Source organism: Apteryx rowi, unplaced genomic scaffold (assembly GCF_003343035.1).
Source record: "Apteryx rowi isolate R43461 unplaced genomic scaffold, aptRow1 scaffold_64, whole genome shotgun sequence".
In the NCBI taxonomy this organism is placed as follows: domain Eukaryota; kingdom Metazoa; phylum Chordata; class Aves; order Apterygiformes; family Apterygidae; genus Apteryx; species Apteryx rowi.
In genome coordinates this window covers 1,925,813-1,947,932 of record NW_020450916.1, presented here as the reverse complement: position 1 = coordinate 1,947,932, position 22,120 = coordinate 1,925,813, and the positions used below count along the sequence as shown (strand labels likewise).

At 38.6% G+C, this 22,120-nt stretch overlaps 1 protein-coding gene across 19 annotated transcripts in view; it reads left to right on the top strand.

Moving 5' to 3' along the window:
- The window catches only part of NRXN1 (neurexin 1), a 718,052-nt gene that overhangs the window by 486,575 nt on the left and 209,357 nt on the right, over nucleotides 1-22,120 (top strand). For all 19 annotated transcript variants that reach the window (XM_026084422.1, XM_026084416.1, XM_026084409.1 and 16 more), the window contains one exon: nucleotides 6,502-6,683. In XM_026084422.1, the coding sequence (XP_025940207.1) occupies nucleotides 6,502-6,683 (182 nt within the window). The remainder of the gene's footprint in view (nucleotides 1-6,501; nucleotides 6,684-22,120) is intronic.

Sequence of the window (22,120 nt, the reverse complement as noted above, 5' to 3'; positions counted from 1 at the left end):
AACCAACTGGGCAATAATCAGTATTGATGACTTAATATAATGCCAGTTCCTGATGCAGTGATAAAGGAATTGAGATTTCAGTCCTTAATGCTTAAGTGGCCTCTGGCAGTGTAGAGTGGAAAACCTTTTGATGCCTTGACTCAAATAAGACTTTTAATTTGAATCAGACCACGCTTCAGTCCAAGTGCCTGAAGCCAAAGGTGGAGATGCATTTTTGTTAGTAAAGCCAATGGCCAGTGTCATGTTGAACACTCCTTTCAGTCAAGAGTCTGTTATCAGAAAGTCGAATTGTGGGAAGACCCTAGGGGTCATTGTAGACTGGTGAGAATACTATTGTGTCGCCTACAAAAGATTTTCCAAACCATGATACCCTCCTAATCCAATAGCCATGGACTGGAGGAAAGGAGGAGTAAGAACGGAGGGGGTTTTTTTGGTTTTTGTTCAGTTGGTTGGTTGGTTGGGGGAGGGACAGAAGGACATAGTGCTGAGCTGATTAAGCTACCTATAGCAACTGTAGTGGTCTAAGGTAAAGACTTTGCTGCTTTGTTACTGCCTTGAATCTGTAGTAAATGTCACTGCAAAGGCCAGGATGCTCAGCTTGACTTCAGACTGGGTTGTTCTGTTATTGCCCAGACCTTTAGCTTGAGACAGCTCTTGGGGAAGACAGCTGAATATAATAAACCATGCACACTTTTTCTATAGATCTCTAACAAACTTGGATTTGGTGTATTGAAAAAAACTAACGGAGTCTGATAAGGCAAATCAGGGTTGCTGGAGTGGTTTGGGTAGAACAATTCTGTAGTACAATGTAAAGCTGCATTTGAATTAATGGTAGTTACACATAGCATGGTTTCTCTTTATCAAGGGTAGAAGGCTATATCTTGTCTCTACCTTTTTAATACTGGCATTGACTGGTTGATAGACAAGCTGGAAGAGGCAGCTGACAGCAGCAATGAGCTGAGGGCTCTTCTGTTTCAGCATCTCGTACATATTGGTGATACTGCTTTCTTGACTCATTTTGGTGAATTGCTGTGGCTAGTGATTGAGCTAATTGAGCTCATATTCATATGGTTACTGTCTGGGTAAAACCAGCTTCCTGACCATAGCTTTTAATTCATGTCCCATGCTGTGAAATAGGCTCCAATTCTAGATTACAACTAGTGCAGTATTAACATATCCAGAGACTACAGGGGCCTCAGTAGTATTGTAGACAATATTGGAAGTTTGGAGATTGAGCTTGCAGCAGCCACTGTAAACATGATGTGGCCTCAGACTCGCTAAAAACCTGCAGATTTGCAGAAAAAATGGAATTTTAGAGCTTAGCTCAGGCATAGTGAAATGTGGGTCCCACAGAAGGCGGAAGATAGGCAGGCTGATGTTTTCAGTTGTCTTTATTTTCATCGGTATCTTTATCTGAAGTAGCAAGAGGAGATCATTAATGAGGCAATTCATAACCAGACCCAGCAACAGGCTTTATCAGTGCCAGACCCCATCATCCAAGAACCTAAGAGGAAGCCTGCCTGAGAAGGAGACAGCATTTCTCTGTTCTTATCCACAGCAGCAGTACACAGTCCTTTTTTTTTTTTTTTTTTTTTTCAAAAGCGCAACAGCTCCCCCCACCCGAAAAACACCCAAGCTTTTTGGAGGGCTACAAGCATTGATCCCTTTGAAAATCTTCTCCTTCCACATCCCATAAACCTATTCTGTTTTTAAATAATTTGTAATTGGAAAAGCTTGATGTAGTTGTTACAGTGAAACAGTTACAATCCTTATTCATGCTCCTGCCCAGGTTGTGGGGAGAGAATGTACCGGGATGTCATTGGGAAGTGTTCACCTGTGCACGATCCTCAGTTTGAAATAATTCTTTCAGCAGCTCTTCCCATCTTCTTCCCATGGTTAACTGTAATGGCCATTCCCTTCTCATCTCAGCCCCATGGCATATATTTTCTGTTCTGTGTAAATAATTAATAACACTTAAATCGGAGTCTAAGAAGAAACACTGAAGGGTTGTTTTTTAATCTACCAAACTGTTAATTTTTAAACACCCCCCTTACCCCCCACCTCCAAGCAAGGTCATGTTTCAGACTTCAAGCATTCTTTTCTGTATTTACATCAGAAAATGTGTACAAATCTATGTATGGAAAATTTTGCGCATTTTTCTGAAATCTCAGCTGTGTGCAGGATGAAAATATGAAGATGAAAGTGTAAAAAGAATTATTAAATGGAGATTCATATGGTCCCCTGCACACAGCAAGTGTGATTAAAATACTTCCATACAGATCTTTTTGTATATGTGTATATATAGTTTTATATTGTGAACTCTTCACTCTTGGTAATTAACAGTAACCTGCACAAATAGTCTCACTGGATTCAGTGGGTTTATCAATACAAGTAATTACTTACCTGTGGGAATAAGAGGGTTCACATTCTATCCCAAAATGAAGTAAAGTGCTGGTAACATAGAGAAGGAAGAAAATTACATTATCGGATAATTTCTTGTTATAACCAGTAATGTTTACCCTTCATATTTTTATAATGGTTAAAAGCAGTTTTAGAGTTAATGAGAGGGCAACTCACAGTGCTCATTGTTGAAATTTAAAGGCTTCAGTCGTTAGGTTTCCAGCAATAATCTGGTGGAATCGTAGCTCATTGGGCTCCAGAGCTCAATAAAACCACCACTTTCACTTGATCAGCATTTGAAGGCTGCCATTTTCATGTTGAAAATAAACATTGTTACTAGTGTTATAAGGGAAAAATGGAATTATGTATATTACCCTTCAGTGTAATACATCTCGAACACAAAATTGGGATGAATATGAGGGAGGTAGAAAGCTGTGGGTTTGTTGCTTGATTTGAGCAAACTATTGAACTCCATCAGATTTGACTTCAGAGCAATAAACATTGAAAAGCTTTGCAGTGATGCACAATAATAGATACAGTAAATAGGCACTAAACAAAATATTCATCTCTTCAGTACTGTATAGGTAAGCAGATGTCCTTGAGTTGCTGCCAGCCCGTACTGAAATGAATACGCTATTTCATAAAGATGAATTTTGCAAACAAGTAGGGCTTGAGAGACCCAGGCCATTAAAAACCATTACTGTATCTTGACCACTGGCAGTTTGTTACAATAGGAACCATGCTTTCATGGCTAAGAATTTCAAAGAGCTGTATGGACATTTTTCCTAAACATTGTATAGATGCATGGACACATAAAGAATTATGCAGTAAATTCTGCAGCTGAGAGATATAACTGGCTTGTAACAAACTTGCCTACTTAGAAGCGCTGCGCTGATGGCATTGCTATTCTTGACATTCTAATTCTGCTGCTTTCAATTCTCTTGAGATCATAAATCCCAAACAACAAGTGCCGTAAGCTAAAAAAGAAAAGGAAGATGACTGGTTTTTAGTGGCAATGTTCTGAAAGAATGGCAGAGACATTATAAGGTTTGTCAGAGAGCATAAAAAGCCTTTGTGGAGTGAGTGAATTAGGTTTCCTCTGTTGTTTCTTAACAGATCTGAAATTGATAGTAAGCATGGTGGTTTTGAACAGTCGCTAAGTTTCTAGCGTTTAATAGTTAATGGGAGGCTGGGCTGTAAGTTGAGATCAATCCCAGAGTAATGAATTTTACATTATTATATTTGTCTTTCTTGAAATATAAACATTAGAGGACCTATTCTCAAATGGCTTCCGACCCATTTTTTCATAATTAATACAGGAAATTCAAAAAACCTGACTCCCTGTGTAGCTTAGACAAAGGCAGATCTGTATTCATCAACACAGATTAATTAACCTGTTATCAGACACTCAGCTAGTATGAAGAGCTACAAAATAGACAGTTACGAAGAAGGGAGAGCTTTGACATAAAAAAAACATAAACCACATGTTATTTTGGATAAAAGATAAGTTTTGAAATTTTAATGTTGATGCTGAATAGTTTAAGATCTGCAGCAAATTTTATCCAGCTCTACTAATGTTGACCTTGGCATCAGTGCAGCAGTAGGATGAAATGAATTGCTCTTCCTCCGTTTATTTGATGGACAGTACTTAGCAAAAAACTGACCAAGATTACCTTTGAATGAGAACATCAACAGAGTCTGTCCTTATTCAGATCTGGAGACTTACTTTTGGGTCATTGTATTCAATATGACTCTACCATCACTTGGCAGGCTTTTTCTTTGTCTTCTTTATTCAATGAACACATCTGCTACCAGCAAGAAAAGGAGAATTATGCCCTCCCACTTAAATCTTATGCACTGTTTCAGCAGTATCATCTGTGACACCGAAGTGTACGGATTTGTTTTTCTTAGCCTTCCCAGTTTTGTTGCTTACAAGAACCTTATTCATGGCCTGACGCGCTATTTTATGAAGTCAGCAAAAAGACTGCCACTAATTTGAATGAGCTTTGGATCAAGCCCTCCACTTTTCAGCAACACAGAGTAAATCCTTTTGCTAGGGATATTAATGTGTCATTAATGCGTCAGTATCCAAAGTCTGTCACTCCCCAATTGGCTCAAGTTTTGAAGTCAACGCTAGTAGCAAAGGGGGGAACTTTGGGACCATCAGGAGTGATACTACCTGTCTGCCGTGTGTTTGTGCTGCAGTGCACATGCCCTGGAGATTCGGCCATCCTTGCTTAATAGCGTGCACCAGAATACTGCATATTTCACAGCACTGCGTGTGGAAGAACAGGGATGGGAGAGAGGGAGGTTAGTTTTTTGTCACATAGATCCCACAACCAGACACCCTTTGCCCATATCCATAACCAACCCTTTGTATGGCACAGCCCCTACCTTCACTGCTCTTGTACAACTCCTTATGATGATGATAAACCCTGATTTCTTTTGGAGCGTAAGGGGAACCTTAGATATCAGACCTGTTGCTGTGTTTGTCTTTGCTAAAGGAAGTTGACAAGTTTTCCTACCACACATGCAGGTTGGTGTTTTGCCATGAAGACAGAAGAGCCAAGGGATTTATTTGAAGCACAGCGCAATTGTACAAGACAGTTGATTTAAAATGAGTTTTACAGTTTTAAGTTCTATGCACAATGCATAAAATATTAAAAATTGATTGTACTGGAAAATAATGAATGAGTAGGCAGGTAATTCCATAAAGAAAAATGAAGTTAGAAATAAATACAGGATATCTTTTCAAAAAGACCAATAACCTTTTTAGTTTGAGAGAGACACAAAGCAATCTCTCTCCACAGTAGAGTAAGATTTTGAGACATATGGAAACTGAAGGAGTGATGCAACTATGCAGCACTTCTTGTTTTCAGCTTTAAAAATCTGCATCTCTATGGGTTTGTAAACCCTTTTGTATGCTCACATAATTGTTGGTCAGTCTTGTAAGAAAGTAAGAAAATGACAATTTTTCTTATGCTGTGATGCACTTAGTCCTTGTGTGGATGTGGAAAGTATGTAGTGAGAGTATTTGGTGAAATAAACTGAGTAACATATAGTAAATTCATGAGTATCCACAAGGTGAGCCAGCCTACAACAGCTAGTGTAACTAGACATCCATATTTACCATGCTCTAACCTCTCCCCCTGTCTTTACAGAAGAGAAGTGGATAGTCTGTAGTGACCTTATAAATGAATGATCAAATGCACACTTTGCATGCTACATGCTGTTGTTAGGATCCAAGTTTTAAACGGATATGCTGCTATTTTAGTTCCTAGGAAATACACTGGTAGCAACTGGTGATGAAGTTCAGCACCTGAGTGTTAAGTGGTCGAAGATTACAATACTTGTTTAAAATAGATTACAGATTTTGTAAGTGCACTCTGGAAATAATATGCAAAGATTTCCACTCTTGTAACTTGCACATTAGTATTAATGGCAAATAAGCCATTGTATATTCAGATGGTAGATTGATATCTTTTTGTCCTGGCATGACAAGTAAAGCATGTTTCTACCCTTCCATTTGTTACCCCTATCTGTAACAAGCTGATAAACCTTAGATCTGTAAAAGTCTTACCTGAATGCATTTGTTAACGTCTTGCTTCGCTAGGCATGATGATGTATCGTATAGTGCATGCCATTTTCATTGCATAAACCAGGTTGATATGTGGAGCTGCATTTGTTGTCAGTCATGGGATTACTGGGATTACTTGATTTCTTCTCTGTGTAGGCCTAGTTTGGAAAGCACTGGGCTCAGTTCATCCCTGTTCAGCACATCACAGATACATGTTCTTAACTTCAAGCATATGCTTAAGAACTCTCTTGAACAGAGATGTATTTCTGAATCAGTCATGGTATTTTAAGTAGCTGCACATGCAATTATATTATATTATGTTGATTGCACTACATAAAAAGCACTAATATGTAGCTTACTGCAAAATTTTGAGAACGAAAGGCCCCTTCATGTTAAAATATAGCCTTATTTTGTTTTTTGAATCATTTGTTATAAGATAACATCTTGATTTTTGTAGAGCACATACTTTCCATATGGGTTTACACTGGTACAGGGAACTAATTCTCTTTATTTCTGTTTTGCAGCGGGAACAACATATATCTTTAGCAAAGGTGGTGGACAAATCACTTACACGTGGCCTCCTAATGATCGGCCAAGCACTCGTGCAGACAGACTGGCAATAGGGTTTAGTACTGTTCAAAAAGAAGCTGTGTTGGTACGAGTGGACAGTTCTACTGGGCTCGGAGATTATTTAGAGCTGCATATCGTAAGTATTTTTAACAAATGCATGTTATTTCTTTATGTCTTGATTGTTCTTATATTCGTGGCATTTGTTTTTGTTTTTAATCTAAGTACAGCAGTTTGTTAATTAACCTTTTAGGGTCAAGAGTGAATTAGATGATAATGGCCTATAGCATACAATGCTCTGCAGGATTTCAGACATTCTCAAAATGCCTCTTACTTTATACGGTGCTACCTTGTACGGCTTTTCAATTAAAAATCACGTTGTAGTACCTGTACAGATATAACAGTTTACTACAATCTAATTACATAAAGTGGGATTTAGCAATGTCAGAGGAAGGTGCATTAATTCTGGAGGATTTAATGTGGAACCTGTTGGGGGAATCACAGTGTACCACAATTGACTGTGCTCCTTCTTAATATTAGAAGTTATCCTGTGATTTCACCATTGCTGCGTGATGATAAATCTTAAGCAGAAGGCAAGGCTGTCATGCTGGGAAGTCTAAAAAAGTAATTTCAGCTGCCTTAAAGCAAATAACTAGCAATCAAAATTGAAAGCATCTGTATTTTTATGGCAACATAAATAAATGATCAGTTGAGATAAACTTAACTAGGGCAGTATAAAATTTTGTTGTTTAGATTAATCTCAACTTTGTTAATGTATTAGCTTGATCTTGATTTAAAAATCTTGCTACTTTCAGAACTAGAATAGTTCCTCTTGAAAGAAATTACTTATTGATCTATAACCAATTACACTTTTACCCTCAGAAAACATTCTGCAGTTATTTTCAAATCATAAGGAGCAGCACTACTAAATTAGAGGGAATTATGGTATTCAATCTTCCCAGGTTCCTTATTTCTGTACAGGAAGTCTCGCATTGTGGACCAACGTGATTTTTTTTTTTTCTGACTTCAGTAAATAAAGAAAGAAGGCCTTAAATGAAATTTAAAGGTTGTCTATACCCTTCTCTTACACTGAAATGCATGGAAAAAATGTCTGGCTGCTATAGTACAATCTTAACTTAAAAATGTGAACCAAGCAACTTCTTCCAGATGCCAGAAAAGCTGAGAGCTCACATTTTTCAAGGCAAGTTTTGGGTTGAAGAGAATTGGCTGAAGAGAACTGGCTGAAGAGAATTTAAAAAATTGCTTTGCAAAGCAATGTCTCACATCAGGTGCCTAGTCATCAGGTGCCTGTTTCTTTGCAACCTGAGACCAGGTCCACCTGCTGTGGAGCGCACTGTTGCTTTCTTCTCACAGTGTTATCTTTTTCAGTAGTACTTTAAAGAATGCTTTTCTTGTATATTTGATATATCTGAAGTTTATCAAAGCAATATTTGTGCAATCTGCTGTCGAGCCTTGTTTTTTCCATTTTAAAACAAAACAAACTGTGATCATTAATTATGAGTTGGAGATCAAAGTGCAAAAATCATTGCCAGGTCGTAAGTGGTGTTTTTCCCAGAATAGCTTACATCCATGCTGTACTAACAGATGGTAAAAGTAAGAGAATAATTGAGAGTTTTCTGTGATCATAAACAGTACCAATTTAATAGTGATGGGGAAAATCATAAATTATCCTTTACCAGTCTTTTAAAACTTCTGTGAAGCGGGAGAAGGCCCGTTAGCATCATGTACCATGAGGCGATCCATGCCTCCTTCTCCTGTCTTTGTAAGAGGCTTTGGGAACCTCCAGGGAGTCCACTCTGGTTCAGAGCAAAATCCATGATAACTTTGCAGAAATTTCACGGGAAGTGAAGTCTGACCTTCTGAAACTTCCTTCTCTTTATCATTCCTCTGGAGTGGAGATACAAAGGGATCGATCTGAAATCCTGACACATTTAAAAAGGATTTTTTAAGGGTAGTCAATGTTAGATAAAGCTTGGAAAACTGCTCGGATATAATTCCCCAGAATCTATTTCAGGTAAGGATAGTAGTCAAAAGGAATTTGGAAGGCAGTATTTTCAAAAGTGCTTATGTTGTCTAAGAACGTACATCTTATTAAAGTCAGTGGAACTGTAGGCACTTCTGAGAATTTTACCTGAGGTCTGTTTTAGCTCAGCATGATATTGTGAAACATCATGGTTATAAAAATGAAGAAGAACACAGAAATGGAAAGGCCTATCTATACGCTATATCTGAAAAATAATTTTATTGGAATGAAGTTTAATTTTTTTCAGTAGCTGGCAGCTTCTGTATTAAACTAGCTGTAATAAAGGTAAAAGGTGGGTTGTGTCACACAAAACTTCCACCTTGCACCAATGTTGAGATATGTCTAAGAATAGCTCATCTATTAAATAACCAGAAACATGTATAAGTTCTGAATAGTGGAAGGAGGAAAAACTGGAAGGAAGGAAAAACCTAATTCTGCATGTTCTTTTGCATGCACCAACTCCTATGTTTGTACAATTAATATGCATGAGCATTTGCAGTAAATGCCTGTGTACATTTAGATGCACTATGCATGGATAACTTAGCTCTGTTTTATACCAACTATAACATTATAACAAGTGTATTCTTGAAATTTAATTATTCTGGGATTCAGTTTTACAGTGTGATGGAAACTGGTTCTTTTGTCTGTTACGGAGCTTCCATGTTACCCAGCTCGGATCCTCTCCGGTGGCAAAATTTGAGATAGATGTGTGATGATAGGTTCAAATTGTATTTTCAGCAGTATGGTGGCAAAGAACATTTGTAACTATTGCTTTGAGTTAAAAACTTTAAACCATGGGCCTCATAAAGCCTTTACTAACATGCTGGGGAGGGTGCTTATTTGGGATGTTTCAGAAGAGACATGAGATGGCTTCCTCTTAACCTTCTTCATTCTAGCAGTGGAAGAGGAAATTACAGGTTTGATTATGGTACTTTAATGCCTACTTGCCCTCCTTATTATTCTGTTTACTTAAAGATGATGTAAACCTAATAATGAAACCAAGCTCATAACAAATTCTGATTTGGAAAATTGCTACTTGATCATCTGAATCACAGCTTTAGTGTTATGTTAGAAACACGTTTATTTAAAATAATCATTTAACCTCCCAAAATAACCATTGTTAATATGGGAAACATTTAAAACAATGTGTAGTCGGCATTGCTACCAGATGTTTAACAGTTTCAACGCAAGTATTTTGAATTCCAAGATAGATTATTATAAAACTCCACCTGTACTGTAGCAGCCTCAGTATAAAAGGGTGGTTGTGTGTATGCATGATGTATATGCATCTCTGTGCTTTAAGAAGTCGTTGTTAATATGATTTGGGGATCTTGAGATGTGTCAATTAGTCTTCACAGCTATTGCTTGACTTGTGTTATGGAAGTGAAGTAGTCTCCTGTGCAGTCCCTGTAGAGAGAGCTAGTTGAAGAGGAAATAGATATCATGCCTAAAAGTCAAGCTGTCTGCTTTTCTACTGCCACTGCCTTCTCCTGTTGATGGATAAAAGAAGGACAGACAGCCCTGAGAACGACTGTAGTCCTCCGTTTTTATTCCCTTCTCTTGGCATGGCCCACATCCATCTCCCTGCCAAGTGGAAAAAGGCGGCAGCTTATTCATGCAGTGTTCGGGTAATCACACATGCACCTCTGGGCTTGGTTTTTCACGGACTTTGAAAGCCCTTAGGCAATTCTGTCAGTGATTCCTGTTCCCAGCTCTGCTTTTTTTCCCTTCCCATACTCTTCTCCCAAATCATTAGACAGAAGAGTAGATATATATATGTCATCATCTTTCACAAGCGCTCTGCTGTCACAGCCTAGCGTTTCCAGCTTTTCTGTGGTGAGGGACAAAGAGAAATTAGACAAAGATACTGCCTTCAAGGACTAAGAAATCTTACTAAATTGTTCTTTCTGGCAATGCTGGTAGTATAGTAAAGCAGCATTCTCTAGCATGCCACAAGTAGTATTTGCTCTGCTAATGAAGACAAGAAGGTTAGATTTCCATTGATAGACTTCAGCTGCTTTTAAAAATGGTTTTAAGTACAAATTATGCCAGCCTTTGATCTTCTGTTGTTAAAGTGGAAGACTTTTAAGGTATATACCAAAATGTAATATTTTGTGTGCATGTTGAACAGAGTCTGCAGTTTCTGTATCTTCCTTGTTTGTGCCATTTTTATTAGAATCTAAATGTTTTGAGAGCACAAAACCAATGTTTTGTCTTTATAGTTACGGCTGATTTTGAAATTCAGATTGGGAAGTTTGTATTGGTGACGAGGCCAACAGAGCATTTTAGGTCTTACATCTTTGCAGTTCCAGAAAAGACACTTCTAGCTATGTAAGCTAAACTGAAGTCACTTGTGTTACAATCTCAAGCAGAGTGATGAATTACTAATTAGACTCAGTTACGGATCTCATGGATCTGCTAAAGTAGGTGAAGTGACAAGGTGAAGTTTGTTCTGACGACAAACATCCATACGTGCCACCAGCAGAAGTAAGATGGATGTGGCAGCAAACATTGCCTGACCCACTTCCCGGTGAGGCTGGGGAAAAACTCCCCATAATTCCAGTGGGAGAAGGGTGAAAATCCCACATAAGTTATAGTACATATGCAACACTAAAAAGAAATCACTAGACTCAAGGACTGCCAGCTGTGGGGATATCAGGGCAGCTTTTTTCCCCCCCATTATCTTTAATATTATTAGGAAAAATATTGTAAGGAAGCTGTAAGCTGATAAGATTAACACGGTGATGGGAAAGCGTGGGGAACTATTTTTAAAGATGTAGTAACATATTAACTGGAAATGTATGGTATGACTAAGGACAGACAATACGAATATATGCAGTGGAAATCTCAGTTAATCTGGAATACTCTGAAGGTGCAGCGTTACTGCTATGACAGATAAATCAATATTATATTTAGATTTTCAAAATGTATTTGTAAAGCCTTCATAGTTATGATTAATGACTAGGTAAACGGTCATGTAAGAGGAAATATAGCATGCCTTTTAGAAAATCGGGTTTTAGATCACAAATAAATTCAGTTTGTGCTCTTTGTCTCAACTATTTATATATTACATCTATTAAAATATATATTGAGGAAAGGCATTATCATCTCAAACTTTTTCCATGAGAAAGATGCAGATAAAATTCAAATGAAAGCTTTTGTGAGTTTGTGTCAACTTCAGTTCAAAAAATTTCTTCATTTAAAAAAAGTTAAGCTTTAAAAACAGTCATTTGCCTCCCCATTTTATGAGATATTTTTTCAGTTTTTGTACATGATGTACTGTACTTCCTTTTTTTTTTTTTTTAACTAGGGAAATATTTAATATCTTGAAATGAAATCTTGATTTTTGTGTTCAGAATTAATACTGATATCAAGTGGGTTTGGTTTTCAGCTTTAAGTTCACGGAAAATTCTGGGAAAGTCCTCTCAACATTTTCCCTACTCAGTTCTTGGAACTGTTGACAGACTGAAAAAGACCATTATTTACTGTTCTTCTCTCTCTCTCTTTCACTTATGCAGTATTGTTATGTACCAGATTTTTAATAGCTGATTCTTTTAGATTTTATTTTAGATATACATAATATATGGACACTTTCAATTTATGCCAACATAATGGCCTTCCTTCAAGCAAACAGAAATAATTTAAAGTAAAACCAGGGTAAGAGTAATCACATACAAAGTAAAACTAGATCAGACCTCTATGTGTGAGTGTACAAGGAACAAAAATTGAAAAGTCTTAAGATTAATTTTTTATTCTCTTTTGAGTACTTCACATGTCTTGGGCTAAATACCTAATGGAAAATCAATTGAAAGATTCCTATTGACTTAGTTGTATTTGGATCAATGCCTAGAGAGTTGAATGTACCTTAAGTGAAATTGGTGGTAAAAATCCCTTTGATTTTAATGTTTTTACTGGAGCTAATTAATTTTCCCAGGAAGAGTTTAATAATCTTTACAAAAATATTGCCAGGATAATGTTTCTTCTAATAATCGACTTTCAAATATAGAATTCCTTATTTTATATGTGTACCTGTGCAGTGCTGTGATTCATTAAGGCCAGTGATGGCTTGTATATGCATGAAAAGGTAATGACTTTAAAATGTAATAATCACATCCAGGCAGGGCTGAAAAACAGGAGAACTAAGTTTCGGAGATCTAAAAGTGCTGAGCATGTACAAGAATGACTTAAGTCAATGGAAGCTGAATATAGCCAGCACCTTGAAAATCAGGCCTATGTCTTATCAGCTCAGTGGGTCTCAGTGATACCTCACTGAAGCTCTGGAAAGACTGTGGATCATGATGGTTAGCAGGATTGTGATATTTAACGTTCTGCCACTTTGATACACAAGAAAATTACTTAAGACTGATGTTATCTAAACCAGAATTCTGCTAATATTTGATGCTGCTTAATTTATTATGCTTATATGCATATTTATTTGTGTTTTTTTCAATTTTATATATATTTATGGGAAATACTGTAGGAAATTTAATTGTTGTGGGCAGTGAGTGTTCTTCTCTTTGGGGAACAAAAACCCAGCAACCAGACTATGTGTTAATCTGTAAACTGTTTGAAGAAAAATTACTATGAAAGAAAGATTCCCAGACTTTGAATAATGAAAAGAAGTGCAATCAAAAAAGAATCATTTATGCGACTAGATAGGCAGGTGAGAATGCAATTCAGTGTACACAAATGTAAGTTAATTAGAATGGGAGCAATGAATTAATCTAGGGAATTTGTGCTAAATGGAGCAATCATTTACCTCACTGATGAGTTTGCTGGAAAAAAATAAATAAATCACTGAAACGGTCAAGCCATGCCTTGAAAGTATGCAGTGAAGTTACTGTTTTGTAATAGCAGAGAGATGAATTAAGAAACTCTAAAAAGGATTTTACGATGTAAATTGTTTGTTAATGCCTGAACTTGAATCTTCTGCACGGTCTGTTATCCAAAAGCTGTTTTTCAAAGAAAGCTGCTCTTTTTTTTCCTGAGCAGGATTTAGCACTGAGCAACAGTGGCCAGTTCTTGCCACGCATAGGCCAAATTGCTGAGAGAAATGTGCTGATTCTCAGTGGAACAGAAAACACTGATATGTTACTGATAGGTCAAAAAGATGAATGGAATTTGGCGAGCTGAAATAGTTCAAGGGTTTGGCTGTGACTGCAGTCATGGAGCGCTGCAAAGAGAAATCCTCGTGCTAGCATGGTACCTCTGTTTTAACAGTGGGGCGGCTCTGATCTCCTAGCCGTGGTTTCCTGTTTGCTCAGCCTAGAAATGTGGTTGAGGGAAGCAGCTCCTTTTGTCTTCTCACTCTATCTTGGTATGAATAGACGTTCTCACTTCTTCCTCTACCAGTTTCATAAATCCTTTATGCATCCTGCTCCTTTCATGCTTTTGGGAGAAGAAAAGCTTCCTTTCCAAAAAGCATACTGGATGAAGGGGTCACCACCTGCCCCACCTTGTGGTGAGAGAAAATTGCATGACCAGAAGGTCCTAAGTTCACAGCTAATGTGAACTTAACAAACAGAATGAAAGCTCTGGATGACTGAGGATGACTAGCCACTTTTGTCCATCAAACCTACATGGTCAGTCATACTTCCCTGTTTATTACATCTATTAGATATGTTATTAGGCATATGCTGCTTGTTATATCTAGTAATATAATGCAGTCAGCACCAATAATATTTCTTATCTTGTTACTGTCTAGTTCCAGTCTAACTTTAGAGAGTCACACAAAGGAAGATTTATGCTCCCTTTTCCCCCTTGCTAGACATGCCTGGGGTTGTCTGGGCTCAAGAACAAGTGGGATATTTGTGGACATTGTATGTTAATGCCATATATTAGGAGCTATTATTGTGCAGGTCATAGGCACTTTGGACTGATAGTATTGTTTTGAAAAAATAGTGACAGATGCGAGCAATGGCATCACTTTCAGAGTATCTAAGGCTAGGCTTTTAGCTCCTGATGGTAGCTTGAGTATGTGAGAGTGGCCCTCAGATTGCTGTGACCTGTTGAAAGAGGGCTGGGCTTGCACAGGACAGAATCAAGGTGCATTTTTTATGAAGATAAGCCAGAATCAAAGATCTGGCTCATTAACTCCATGTCTTTTAAATTTATGAGCTCTAAATGGGGGTAAGGATATAGTGTGAGCAACCACACAAAGTACTAGTGTAGCAGTTTTTCAAGAACATGCAGTATGAACAATATCATTTTCAATATCAGTCAGAAAGATTAGCCTAGTGATGCAGAACTGGCATAGGGGAAAAGCACTGCTGACACCCTGAGCAGGTTCTGATCCTAATCCCACATGGATCTGATCCCACTGATTCCACTAGTAATTAGTCTGAAGAAACTGCAGACATATGAGTAAATATGAGTAGGGTCTGCATCAGGCTGGAAAACTCCTGCTGGAAGGTGAAAGATGCAGAGGCAATTTTACAGAACCTGCTGCTTTGCTTCGGGCATTTGTTAAAGTAAACATTGTTATTGTAGTTAATCACTTTGTGCTAATAAGGAAAGCTTGTCTTAATGCTATTCTGTTTCTATGAGATACTACCTGAATTGTAACACATAATTAGTTAATTAGCCCACTTACTTAATTCAGGTTTTGCCCTGTGATGCTTCAGTGTCATCACCAAACTGGAAACCTGTTTTAACATTTAATGCTAGTTGTTGTTGTTTTTTTACCAGATTATTTTATCATCCTGAGCCTTTCTCACTTTCCACTTACACCACTGTGTCAGTGAGGTGTAACCGTAGTGAAACCACTGAATTTAATCAGGCGTACTGGAGAGCAGGACTGAACACACTGGGCCTGGTTCTTACTTCCACCCATGTTAGTTGCCAAACTTTTACTATCTCATTGCACCAGGGTCATGCAGGAAATAGTGTCAGAGCAGGGATTTTAACTGAATTTCCTGAAGTCCAGGTTTACAACTGTATCTTCATTTGCTTTTCAGTAATGTGTCTGTATTCTCTAATGATTTTCTCTCTGAACTGAGCCTAACACACTAGACACTAGTGTAGCTCCACTTCTGGTACATCATTGTATAACCAAACACATTCTCTTTCCCAGAGCTGAGCTGCTGTTTCCTCTCTCCCCCCCAGCAATAGTCATAGCTGCGTAATGTTTGCCTGGCCTATCAATTTTTTAGTGATTCTTCCCGTTCGACAGTGTGCTGCTGCCACTGTTAAGCCTTTTTGTTTTTTGCTTAGATCATGCTGGTCTCAAGAATTTCTGCAACAATAACAGGCATGATAAGGATTTTATGAACTGATGTTGTCAATTTTCTGGTGGAATAACAATCAGCCTAACAACGGTTGGGTTTTCCTGGTAAGTGTTTAGAGAGCCTTACAAATCTCCATGTTCCTGAAAACCCAGATATACTGCAGAACTCCAGCGGGTGGATTTCCTCAAGGAACTGACTCATGCATTCCTTGCCTTGCGATAATTACCTAGATTACACTGAATAAGAGGTACCCAGGAACAAAGGGAAGGCACAGTTCCTTCAGTTTTGCCAGTTCTGTGTGAAATTATCCTGCAGCCTTCATCACATCAGCGTGAAACTACTGCCCCAGCTTTAACTTCTTGTGCTAGAATTTGTTGCTGATAATCTATGCTCAGTCAAGGACCAAATGTAAGTCTAGATATCCCCTCAGGACGATGTAAATCGAGCTTGCTGCTGCAGCATTATACTTCCCTGTGGTCTAGGGAAAGCTGCTGGTTGTGGATGGGGAAGCCTTTCCTCTGCGTTTCCCGCTGGAGTGGGCAGCTGTTGGGTCTGACATCATCCAGGGCCACTGCAGTGGAGGATGAGGCTGCAGCGTTACACCCCCAGTGGGTCTGGTGCTCAATTTTGGGGCTGGAATCTCATTTTTTCTGGTTAGCCCTCACCCTTGATGGACTTGCTGCTTTCTGCCGATGCACTGAATGCTACAGACTGCTGTTCCCTGTGAAACCCCAGTAATATCCTGAAGCCTTATGATCGGGAGTTCCCCGCACAGGGTTTCTCTTCTCACACTGTGAATTCTAGGGAACGACAGAGAGTTCCTGGAGCAAAAGCACCCAGCCTTTTCCTTGCAGAGCAGATGATAAGTTTTTAAGACTCGCTGTGGATTATGTAGCCGTGCCTTTTCATTTAGGGACAAGCACAAAGAGCATTATCGTTCATGAAGTTACTTTACAGTAACTTCTACAATTAAAATAAAAAGTGAAAATATTATACTATAGAACCTTAATAACCACTCAGCATATTTGATAATGTCGCTGCTGTCGGTATCATATTCACCAGTGTGTTTAATAGCTGAACAGATGCAGCTCACTAGAGCACCACATGGTACTCAGCAGCAGGGAGTCCCATTTGACAAGTTGGTTTTGTTTTATTTCCTTCCTAGAGCATCTTCCTTGATATCCCAAATTTCTGTAGTGTTTTGATTTGTTATTCAGCAAGCAGAAAACGGCAAGGGGATTCTGTACTGCTTTTTTTTCAAAGCAAGTATTTTTTGGACTTTTCAGTGCAAGAACTATGAAATTTCTGATAAAGCTAACTGTAAGGAATGTTTTAATGTAACATTGTCAGCCCTTGATTTGAAAGGATTTGTTTTTAGCAGCTGGTATGTATCTGCATGCTCATGTTGCTTGTGAGATATCAGCTTTGCTGGGTTTGAGGAGGTGGTTTGTGGTTTTCAGGAATATCTTTTTTTAATTGCAAGGTTTTGCGTACATGTCTGCAAGTCACTTTGCTCAGTGAGCAATAACTCTTGGCTGTAATGGTGCCAGGGGATGCTTCAGTCGCTCGGTGCTTCTAGATTTGCTCTCTGTGGATCAATTCTTCGGAGCATTTTGTGAGCTACTTTCCAGTCTTCTAATTGCTTGTCTGGAAAAACACCTGATATATACTCTGAGGCTAAAATAAGATGGCTGCACACTTAATATATTCTAAAAAATCACAGGACAATATAGAGTAGGTAATGAAACCCTGGAAATATGATTTGCCTATTTGCTTCCATGAAACATAATAAAGATGGGAACGAGACTAAAAGCGCTGCAAGAATTATGTTATCCATCCCGTATTACCTGGTCCATAAATAAACTGAGAGCCTTCCCCTGGTTATATCTCCTATTCCTTATTAAGGTGATTATATAGTCAAGGTTAGAGGCTGCCAAGAGCTGAATTCATGGGCAATGTCTTCACCAGAACTGAAAAACTGTCACAGCTTGATATGTGATCAACTGGTACACTGCTTGGGAAGATACTGTTTAAGAATTCTGTGTTTCTTTTCCTAATCTACTTTTTTAATGTTTTGCTGGCTATTTAGATTGACATTCTTAAGGATTTGATTTTCTTTTCTTCTTTCTTGCTCTTCACTGCACATTCAAACTCAAAAAACATAGGCATGCCTCATTGTCACAGCTGTAGTGTGGTACATGATGACACCAAGCTGTGCTAGTGTGGGAGGAGGGGAGATAGGGGTTGCAAGCACTGTAGAGAACTGATTAAAATTCAAAATGAGCTTGATAAAGTGGAGAAATAGTCTGAAATCAGGAAGATGGATTTCTACAAAAAAAAAGTGCGGAGCTCTGTACCTAAGATGGAAAAAATCAAATGCACAGCTATAAAACGGGGAGTAATTGTGGCCAAGAAGCAGTTCTGCAGAAAAGGCTTGCGAAGTTACAGCTGATTGCAATTTGCAGCAGAAAAAGACAGGCCTCGTCTGGGCTGTATCGACAACATGTGGGGTAGCACAGGAGTTAATTGTTTGCTCAGTACTGTGGGGACCTTAGCTGAAGTACTACGTCTAGTTTTCAGTGCCGTGCTTTGAAAAAAGAGGTAAGTCAATTAGGGAGCCACTAGAAGAACACCAAAACTATGGTTTAATGAATGTATAGCTCCTAAGAAAAAAATGAAAGAAGTGGCCTTGTTCTGTTTCTAAATGAGAAGACAGGGAATGACTGACTGGATGTGAAAACAGTCTTAACATATGCAGGTTGTAGTAAAGAGGGCTGTGATTAATTTGTCTTGCCTGTTTGTTAAGATAAGGTAAGAAATAGTTGGTTTAATTTGCAGCAATGCCTGGATCAGGTATTAGGAAAAGCTTTCCAGCTATGTTTGATGGTTAGCAGTGGAATGAGTTATGTAGGCAGGCCCTGTCAATGTATGCTTTTTAAAATCGGTCTATGTCCCTGTCAGAATGATGGGGGATGTCATGGAGACCACTGCTATACCTTTGTGCTAAAGTTAGCATGGATGTACTTGCTGTTGCTACTGCATGATGAGTGTAGTGAGATCCCATCAAGCTTTGCACTCCTGTTTATGCTGTAGTTTTTAACTGGAAGGCTTAGGTCCAGGAATGATTTAAGCACTTGTATGAACGTTTAGATGCAAGCACAGTGAGGTTCTTTGTTTTCGTTCCTAAAGCCATGGAAAAGGGACAAAGTTAGCTGCTTGTAAGCATTTTCTTTTGACATCTGTTGGTCTTAGTGTTATCGGCAAACTGTAATAATGTGCACAACCATGCAAGATTCTGATTTCAGACTATTTTCTCCCTTTGCTTTGTGAAAAATCCCCTTTTGCTGAATGCTAGCATTGCCCCTGTGTGCAAGGAAGAGTCTGAAGCTGTACCTCTGAGCACCGCGCTCGGGCTGAGCGAAGGGAGCTTTGGCGAGGCTTCGCAGCCTGCTGGTGTGTGCCGCCTGTTCAGCTGGTAGGAAAGGTGGCGATGATGTAACTAACTTTGCCTGCTCGCCCACCTCTCAAATGTTAGCAAGCGTTTGCTGTGGTTGGTGTGTGGGAGTGGTGAGGTAATTTGAACCGTCCTGGTATAAATGCAAAATAACCTTAATGGGCTGTGTGGATTACTGAGCAAAATTTGTTCGGTTATGTTGCAAGAATAACTGGGGTGAACTTATTTTTCCCAGTTTCAGAGCTATTTGGCCAGTTCATTGCCTACAGATAAAACTGCCAAGTTGGTGTGAAATGTTGCTTCCAGTTTTCTGTTTGCTGTGGTGTATGCATATTATAGTCTTTTCTAACAGATAATAGTTGTTCACAAATCAGTAAAGTTAGCTTTCCTGTGTTATCTCTGAAAGGAGTCTCTGGCTTCTTCACATTAGTGAATATTTGTGATGAGGCCTTTTAATGCTTTTAACAGAACATTGATTTTTTTAAAAAATTGTCTTTAGCTATAAACAATTATCACAACTTAGGGCTCATACCATAAAACCTTGTTACGCTTTAAGTGTATATATGAGAGTTTTGGCATTGTTCTCTGGGACAAGATCTTGAAACTCCCTATGTGCGTTAATCCGTGGGCTGTATTCTGGGGGGTTCCTCTGGAACAAGGCAACACGTTGCCCTGAGCCCAAGCCCTACTGTATCTGCAGGAACTTGAGCTGGACTGCAATGGCTTGGGTGTGGGGTTATCTTTTTGCAGTAATAGTTGATGACGGTCTGTTTAGGTGTGAATCAGTAGCATTGCTCTTTGTCTGCTCACAACCATTTCCATACAAAACGAGGATGTTTACTCCATGACGAGGGAGGTAAACCTTCCCTGAACTCTGTCACCCTGTCCTTTAATCATGTTTTCTACTCTCTTTTCCCCAATTTGTGTCGTACAACTTCCCCAGCTATGCTGTACTTCTGTAATCGCAGAGGTAGGTCCTGGATTTGCTTCATTTCCCCAAAATATAGAAGTTTTCCAGGCTGGTAATAAATGTCCTTTCATTCAGTTGGAGGGAAAACAATGAATAAAATAGCTGTTGTAACTGTGTCAGGATTCTTGCTTTATCTGTGTTGTATCAGAAATGTTGCTCTCTAATTACTATATTTAATCTTTGCTATTGCCTGATGCAGGTACTGTACAATATCAGGAATAGTGGTACATTGACAAGCTTATTACTTTTGACCCTCAGAGACATTGGTCACAAACACTTTTGGTTTACTGTTTGAGRGATTCATGCTGTATTTTTCCTATAATGTACAGTAATGTTAAAAATCTAGACTGTGAAATGGCCTTGCCTGAATCGTGTTCTCCCACACACGTACTACCCATGCAGTGATTATCAGAAACATTCCCAGCATTGTTAGTATTTTTCGAAATGTTGTGGAATTGTAAACAAGATTGACTTCTGCATGTGAATTTTGCACATGTATATCCATGCTTTGGAAAGCTTACTGACTTGGAGTATTTTTTAATTGCTTCTTAAGTGTTAGCTTGTGAGAGAGTTTCTAATGACAGGCAAATGACTTGCCTGTGGTGAGCCGGCAGATGTAGAGGAAGCCGGATATATTCCTGGAACCACAAACGCCTTTTGCATCAGGTGGAGAAGGCAGTGGAGCCACCCTGCAGCGGGACTCACCGGTTCTGAGTGGCGTTAAATTATGGTCTCAAAGGGAAGGAGAGAAGAGCCTGACACTTGTCCCCTCAGCCCTACTGGAGAGGGGACAGCAGCCTTTTGGCACATAAGGCATAAAATCAGCCCAGCTGATTTTTAAGAAGTTGTTATTTTTTTTTTTTTTTTCCTGCTATCAGTCTGCTGGTTCTTTTGTTACAAATATTTGGAGTGGAAGGCTAATAGCTTTGTGTTTTTCTCCAAGTCCAAGCATATACACCTATATTGGAAAAATTACTTAGGGCAAACCTTGACATAGTAGATGCACTTTGCAAATCGAAGGCTACCCAATGGATGGTCAGGTGTGCTAACCTCTATGTGTTTCTGTTCACCACCAGACATAAGATACTGAAGGAGAAAGATCTCTAGGTAGTAGTATTGTTTAAGGTAGAAAATGATGTTTTTCCAGTCTGGTGAAGAATGAGCGAGAGATTAGCACTGGATAAAATAACTAACTTACCCAAAGAATCCTCATTCATCAAAATTAAAAATCTTTGGGTGGAATCAAATACATATAAATGAAAACTCTAATCTGGAAAATTCTTAGAGTTGGAATAGCACTTACAAGTGAAGGTACAGGAACTGTTTCCTCAGCAACACTAACGGGTTGCTGCCAATTGCAGGGAGATTGGGAGGAACCTGGATTCAAACTCTTTCCCCATGTCATTTAGATTGGGACCTAATCCAGACCCCCACATTGTAGCTTGAGGACTTTAAATGTTAGCTTTTGACTTGTCTTGGTGAGTCAATATTTGTTGCTGTGTTTCTAAAACTGTAAAATTTTATTTTTGTTGTGCATAAAAAAGGAGGTTGTTCTCAAAACTTTCTCTTATTCAGTGTTTGTGAAAGAAATTGGTTTCTAGACAATGTTAGCGATAATGAATTTTCTATGTATCGATGATAAAATGGTGCTAGTTATTGTGTAGTCACTTTGACAATTCCTAGTTGCTGTTGCTTACCTAACTTGCGATGTTGTTGCTGAACTCAGGATCCACAAAGCAAAAATTTGTCTTCTGAAAGTTGGCTGAAACATTTTAAGTAGAACTTCAATATTTATTTTTTTAAATTTGATTAAAATAAAGGAAAGAAGTCCTAACTGTTGTTTCCAGAATTGCTTACAGGTGCAGGAGGCAAAGAACTTGGA